The sequence below is a fragment of the Misgurnus anguillicaudatus genome, chromosome 24, assembly GCF_027580225.2.
Source record: "Misgurnus anguillicaudatus chromosome 24, ASM2758022v2, whole genome shotgun sequence".
In the NCBI taxonomy this organism is placed as follows: domain Eukaryota; kingdom Metazoa; phylum Chordata; class Actinopteri; order Cypriniformes; family Cobitidae; genus Misgurnus; species Misgurnus anguillicaudatus.
In genome coordinates, this window is record NC_073360.2 from 699,547 (window position 1) to 707,115 (window position 7,569).

At 39.0% G+C, this 7,569-nt stretch overlaps 1 protein-coding gene across 1 annotated transcript in view; it reads right to left on the reverse strand.

Moving 5' to 3' along the window:
- Positions 1-7,569, reverse strand: part of mre11a (MRE11 homolog A, double strand break repair nuclease) — a 41,130-nt gene that overhangs the window by 33,316 nt on the left and 245 nt on the right. Inside the window, exons 2-8 of the mRNA XM_055195568.2 lie at positions 7,375-7,430; positions 6,974-7,106; positions 6,609-6,769; positions 5,821-5,908; positions 3,824-3,965; positions 747-861; positions 237-422 (exon numbers count right to left, since the gene is read on the reverse strand). Of these exons, the coding sequence (XP_055051543.1) occupies positions 237-422; positions 747-861; positions 3,824-3,965; positions 5,821-5,908; positions 6,609-6,769; positions 6,974-7,106; positions 7,375-7,397 (848 nt within the window). The 5' untranslated portion in view covers positions 7,398-7,430. The remainder of the gene's footprint in view (positions 1-236; positions 423-746; positions 862-3,823; positions 3,966-5,820; positions 5,909-6,608; positions 6,770-6,973; positions 7,107-7,374; positions 7,431-7,569) is intronic.

The following is a 7,569-nucleotide window of genomic DNA, read 5'->3' on the forward strand; positions in this document are numbered from 1 at the left end:
TACTCATTACATTTCCTTTAAACCTTCAAGCCTATTCTCCGCTATGCTACATATCCATCGCATATGCTTTTCTGTAGACTTGCTTTTAAACACTAAGTGAGAAGAAAGTACTGTCTGTTAGATTTAACAGCCTTCCCCACATATGGTTTGCAGACATTAGGTTTTAAAGAACCAGGACCATTGTATAAATATCTGTCAAAATGTGTGTGTTCAGGAATGGGAGCATTCACACATACTTTTTGACCGCCTCTCCTGGCGAAAGCGAGGTGACCACAGAGCTGCCGGGCTGCGTGACATAGAAGAGCTGTTGTTCATTACGAACCGGAGCGATCTTACATTCATGCTCATGACCCCACACCACCAGATCCAGGAAATCATCCAGAAACTGCTCAGGGATGTAGTTAGTCGCACCATGTTTACTCCTGCAAATACACAAGAGCAATGCAAACACATATTCAGAAGATGTTTAAAGAGACTGCATACTGCTTTATACCATCTGAACAGAAAAAAATCCATCTTGCTTCCTTACCATTGTGTAATGCTAGAATGAACTGATGGTTTTTCAGTTTTGACAGATACAGATATGTGTGTCCTGTAGCCAAAACTAGTAGAGTAGTGTGTTTTCAGTGTAATAAAATCCAAGGAAGCACACATACTAGTAAAATGTACAGCTTGAATGCACTCGCTTTGGATAAAAGTGTTTGCCAAATGCATATGTGTAAATGAATAAAATCTGAATAAAAAACCTGTTTTGATGGATGACAAATAAGTTGAACCAGCTGTCTTCATCCTCTTTGGGCCTAAGCATGGTCACTTGATTATTTACAAACATCCGGTACAGCCTTTCATCTGGAATAGAACCTGAAAGCACAGTAAAGCGCTATGAAACGGAAGTAGCAATTGCCCTGTTTTCCATGTGGTGTGACATGTAAATTAGATTATTGTGAATGTGAATTAGGCTGTAAATTAGATAAACACAAAGTCTTTTTAAGTTAGCCGTGTCAATGCTTGTCATGGCGTCTGGCATTTGGAAGAATTGTTCTCTTCATGGATGAATCCCAGTTTTCACTGTACAGTGCAGATGGCAGAGAATTTGTATGTCAGGGTTCCTCAAATCTTACTCCTGCAGAGTTTGGCTGCGTCCGAAAACATAGGCACCTGACTTGTTGCCTCGCTGCCTCATAAGGTCATGCTTTACTTTATTGGGATGGGACAGGCAATGAGCATTTCTTCCAGACACAACCTTTAGAATTGAGGCCAATCAGTTCAATACTGGTTTCATCAGACCACAGAATCTTGTTCCTCACAGCCTGTGAGTCTTTCAGGTGCTTTTGTGCAACCTCCAACCAGGGTTTTATGATTTGCACTGAAAAGAGGCTTCTTTCTATCCACTCTGCCATAAAGGCCAGATTGGCAGAGGGTTGCAGTGATTGTTGTCTTTCTGGAACTTTGTCCCATCTCCTCACAGGACCATTGTGTTTTTGGTCACCTCTCTTACAAAGGCTCTTCACCTCAGAGGGGCCGACCAGATCTTCGAAAAGTCTTGGTTGAGCCAAACTTCTTCTAGTTGAGAATTATGGAGGTCACTGTGCTCTAAGGAACCTTTAATGCAGCGGACATATTTTCATAGCTTTCCCCAGATAGGTCTTACAACATTCCCGTCTCTAAGGGCTGCAGGCACTTCCTTTAATCACATGGCTTGTGTTTTGCCCAGATAAGCATTGTCAGTAGGGCTGGGTATTGCACCCAATTTGGCGACTTGATTCAATTCTATTGCATATGGTTTCAGTTTTATTTCATCTGATTTCAACCCAATATCGATTAGCAGAAATGGAAACAAGTCGGGCCAGTGGTTTTGATTTTTACGTGTATCCGTTTGACAGGTTTTGCAGGATAGCTGCTTTCATGTTAGCTACAGTTGTGGAGTCTTTCTCGTCCAGTGTCATGCTCTGCTCCATTATGGATTTAAAATGCACAATGAGTGACAGGGTGGCGTTCTTTTCATCAGACAGGACAGTGCTGGCTTGTTTTAATGGTTTAAGAAGTTTTACTATTTCTTCGGCATCAGTGATGTCGTTGCTGTGGAGAATATCAAGTTGACGGGCATTTTTGTGCACTTCTGTGCTCAAGAGAGCATCTGTTATAACTGCTTGTTGCTCAAGATAGTGTTCCAGCATATCTATTGAGCTGTCGAAGCAAGTTTGTGCGCGAAACACCTGATATGAGATGACAACCCGGCTTCTCTCACTGCTACATCCATATTGCATGCGTTGTCAGTAATGACAACAATTCCACGATCAGCCCTTTTAAAGCCACGACTCTTGTATAGCTGCTTTTAACACTTTGTCTATGTTTGTTCCAGTGTGTGACTCAAAAAGTGTCTCAAGCACAAAACTTTTCTTTTCCCATTCAGTGGTTATAACATGAGCCATAACTGTAATGTAGCTCGGGAAATGCCCTCGAAATCCACCCGTCAGCCACACTCTCTGCCTTTTTCAGATGATCAATTACATTTTCTTTTGTTTTGCAGTACAGGGCTGGAATAACCTGAAGTGCATGCGTGACAGAATATGGTACCTGGGCTCCAGTACCCTTACCAATTCGTGAGTTTGGCCTTTTGCTTTTTTCGCTAGGGTTTCCAGGAGCTTGTTGTTGTAATACCGTTTTAAATGACATATCATATTCGAAGTGTTTGACATTGTGTATGCTAGCCTTTTTTTGCAGTTTTTACAAACTCGTTGTGTTTAGTTTATCATTTTTTTTACCGAACTCGTACCGTCGAGTGACAGGAAAACCAAAATGCTGCCAGACGTCAGAGATGACGGGGCTGCTTCTTTTTAATTTCTGTTTCTTCCGAAGTCATGTTGCTGACCTTTAGTTCGAGCTGCAGGTGATTCAAATGATGTCTGTGTGACCCCTCATTCAGACAGCCAGCGACCAGCAGTAGCAGAGCGATGCGATCTCATTAATTTCAATGGAAACCGGGCGACTTCCGGCGACACGAGCGAAAGTGACCGTTGGCCACCATATGTGGGTCTCCAGCGACACGAGAAAGTTCAGAAAAGTTTAACTTCATGCAAATGTCGAGCGAATTTCAGGAGCGACTACCAATGAGAACGAAGCAGTGGAGTTCACGTCATCCTTCTCTCGTCAGTTATTGGCGTGGATGGTACTCATTTGTGTATGACAAACAGATTTAGAAATGCCTCATTGAAAGAGACGGGCGACACACAGCAATAACATCGGATTTTTTTCTACTACATTGACTACAGCAAAAGGTAAGATATATTAGATTACACAAAAAAATTAAATTCAATGTTTACAGTTACACGCGGCGTGTTGAGGACATCTGCTGGTTATACCCGCTGTGTAAATGCAACAAGAACAGCATACTTATACATTAAATGGCACATGAACAATTACGAGCGTTTTTAGTAAAGAAAACATGCAATATTAGTTAATGCCATTGAAGGTAATTTTTTTGCGAGTACTGTGCCTTACGAGACAATTAGCATAAAGTTATCAAAGGATGGCTATGCGCGTGTGGCACAGGGGGGCTGCAGGAGAGATTTGAAAGCATATGAAGCAGTTTGCTCTTAGGTTGCACTCGCTGTGCTTTTGGAGTCGTGCGCCAACTGGTCTGTGGGGCGCTGCGTAGGTTCGAGCGTATTCATCTTACTTAGGAACTAATGCCCCAACGTGACCAAACCAAAGAATCTAGCAGTCAAAAAAAAAAAGATTTTTATCGGCCTCTGCAATATATCAGTCGACCACTAAAGAAAAGCATTAGATAACCATTGCTGAACATTAAAAAAAGACTCACCAATGCCGTAGAGGGCGATTTTGGTGTTTCCTTTCTGCAGAAGAACTGGACTGATCTCAAGTTTTTCTACTGAACGACTACGGCCAAAATGATTGACCAAACCAGCACAGCTCAACAGGTCTATAGCACACAGACCATCAGCCTGCAACACATGAAGATGAACCCAAACTCACTGCAAGGTGCAAAGCATCAAGTAATATGAAATATATGAGTGACTCTAAACCTGAAATAAAAACAAAATCCAACTGTTTCACACCACATGCAAAAGAAGCACAAGTCTCTTTTAAAGCCCATTATAACAAGTTAGAGCACATGTGTCAAACTGAAGGACCACATTATGTAGCCCTACTTCTTTACTTAACACCTATTTGAAAAAAGGGTTAAACTTTATAACAAAGTTCATTAGTTAACAACATTAGCTAACATGAACTAATAATGAACTGCACTTATACAACATTTTTTTTAATACTTGGTTAATGTCTTTCATGATTTCAACAATTCATAATACTTTATTAAAATCTTGTTAATGTTAGTTAATGCACTGTGAACTAACATGAACAAAACAATTAAAAGATTTATTAACTAACATTAAAACTAATGAACCTTATTTTAAAGTGTTACCGAAAAAAGTTAAATAAATCCAGGGTATTGACTTTGAGGTAAAGACTAGAGACCAAGACAGAGATTAGACAACTCAATATATAGGCTATATCTTTTCATCCAAATAACAAAATAACTTTTTTTAAATAGTATTTTTTAACATTGTTATTTTTAAAAGACAGAACCCTATTTTTATTATAATAAAAATGTATTTAAAGAAACTAAATTTGGTCTACTTACCATTACCTAAAAGCGAAAGCACCCACTGTATATGACATTATGATACATCAAAATATGGATGTGCTGTTTGAGAGAAAATGCCTAAAACTGATGGTGTAATTATTTTAAATTCATATTCCACGCACCAAGGCTATTGTTATAAGCATTTGACACAATTTATAGCAAAGTATGTTACTCATAGATCTATAAATCTAAATGATTCCAATTCCATATTTCTAAGGGAGTAGCACACCAAAGCTTTTACACCAGCGGCCGGTGTATGTTTCCAATTGCTTCCATTAAAAGCGCTGCGTTTTTTTCCACACTGAAAGCCGGCGCTCTGCGGTTTTTCCGCGCTCAGCGCTGAGCACCAAGATTTGAAAAATATTCAACTTTGGGCGAAAAGCTCAGCTGATCAATGTCAGTTCTCACACGGCTGTCCAATCACAGTAAAGGTGGGACAGGACAAATCTCCCAACAACCACCCAGTGCATTGTATAATGACTGATAAACAAAGCAGAAGTATCACAGCAACCAAAGCGCTCAGCTGAAGAAAGCTTGCAGTCGGCGTCCGCCTGGCGTTTTCAGCCACGTTTAAAAGCTTTGGTGTGCACACCCGCTAAATGATTAAAAGTGATGCTGCTATAAGAGATAGTTCACTCAAAAACTGTCATCATTTACTCATCCACATGTTGTTTGAAACCTGTATGAGTTTCTTTTTTCTGATGAACACAAAAGGAGATATTTTGATAAATGACGATGGGCACACAGCTGATTGCAACCATTGACATCCATAGTAGGAAAAACAAATACACTGGAATTCAGTGTGTACCGTCAGCTGTGTGCTTACCATCATTTATCAAAATATCTTCTTTATCATTTATCACAATACTTCCATTATATTTGTTTTCTTACTATGGAAGTCAATGGTTGAAATAAGCTGTGTGCTTACCATCATTTATCAAAATATCTTCTTCTGTGTTCATCAGAAAAAATAAATTTTGGGTGAATAATCCCTAAAATAGAATACAGAAATGCATTTTTTTTATATGATTTTATGAATGAAACCCTATAAAGGGTATGCATTAATTGGGTTCTGCTCTCTAAATATTGAAAAGGATGTTGAAAAAACTATAATGATTGAGCACTACCAAAAACAACATTATGTAATCTCTTACCCCTGTGGGGTCATCATGGTTACCATGCACGCTCAAAACAGGAATAGAGACGTTGAGATTCTCATCCAGGTAGTTAACCCATGGAAACCTAACATAATAAGCACAAGGTCACAGGCATGCATATGGATATCATTTTGTACATTACTATAAAATGGTCATTAATAATGCAAAAAAATACATCTACCAAGGTATTTATGTTTGATGTTTCGGTAACACTTAAAATAAACATTGGCATAAGGTAGGGTATGCGATTGTCATACGCATCTTATCAATAAAGCCGGTTCCGAGATAAGTAGTAAATCACCATCAACTGCATTTACTACATAGGGGTGCATTTCCCGAAAGCAACTATGGCCACAAGTTCTGTCGTTACCAGTAGAGTTCAATGGTAACAACAACGACCGAACATAGTTAGCTAACACTGCTTTTGGGAAACAAACCCCCTGTGTAGTAAATGCTGCTTATGGAATGAATTAAACCTTGTTTTAAAGTGTTACCAATGTTTCACAAGGACAATATGAAGAGTTTCGTTGCAAAATGAGATAAATCCATTTTTTAACATTTTTGTCAAAACATGTTTATTATTATGTTATCATGCTTTTATTTTGTTTTATGATGCTACTTAGCTGTATTTTTTAAGTTATGAAGGTTTAAATCAAAACAAACCAACTGCAGTTGCATTGAAATTAATTGGAATGCACAACCAAAACACGAGATTTCTGAACAATTAAAAAAACGGTGGTTATCTCGTTTTGCAACGAAACTCTTCATATGTTTCTGTTTCTTACTTGCTGTGACTGAAATTGACAGCCTGGTCACTGAGGATCTCAAAGACGATTGGACGGTCACCCATGCAGTACTTCCTCAGCACCTCCATGCAGCAGTGGATAGTCTTGCGGGATGGTTTGTTATCATGAAACAGATCCCCACCCAGCAAAACGAAGTCCACCTACAAGAGAGAACCACCATGAAAAACGTCCTACTGACAGCATGGTGTACACACAAATCTCTGCAGAAAGATAACTGCAAATTGAGAAATGGCTGTCAATTTGGACAGCCTGTTTAACTTCACATAAACTTCACATTTACATTTGATTAGAAAAACCAAAAATAAAATCCTAAAAATAAAAGTGTGCATTATTTTCATTCCAACCTCATGTTGCACAGCCTGTTTCATGATCTCGTCAAATGTCACAAATGTGTCGTTTCCCCTGACGACATCTTTCTCCAGATAACCCAGGTGAATGTCTGTGGCAATGAGGATCTTAAAAGTGTCCTCATCATCGCTATGGAACAGAACAATTCAAGAAAACTGTGAATCTTTTGCTTTTCCGGTCTGGTAGTGCCACATTTGTAGATTAAAACTATATGGGGCTAATTCCCAGACAGGGTTTATAGTCCCAGACTAAAATGCATGTTTGAGCTAGGTACCTCAATTTAAAAACATCTTCCACTGACATATCTGAACATAAACCAGTGCCATTGTTTTGTCTCAAATGCACACCAGTATTGTTTTTCGTAAGCCATGTTTGTAAAAACGAAAAGTTTACTCACAATGTGTTTCCAGCTAATGACATGTTGAGACTGCAGAAACTTAGATGTCAACTCATCTGAAAAAGATGAAGCAGGGAAACCACGAGAAAATCAAAATCTTTGCAAGTACAATATCTAGTGATTTACTACACGGGTCTGCTCACTCCGAGAATAAGTTGCATAACGTAACTTACTGTAGCTCTGTCAGCACATAAC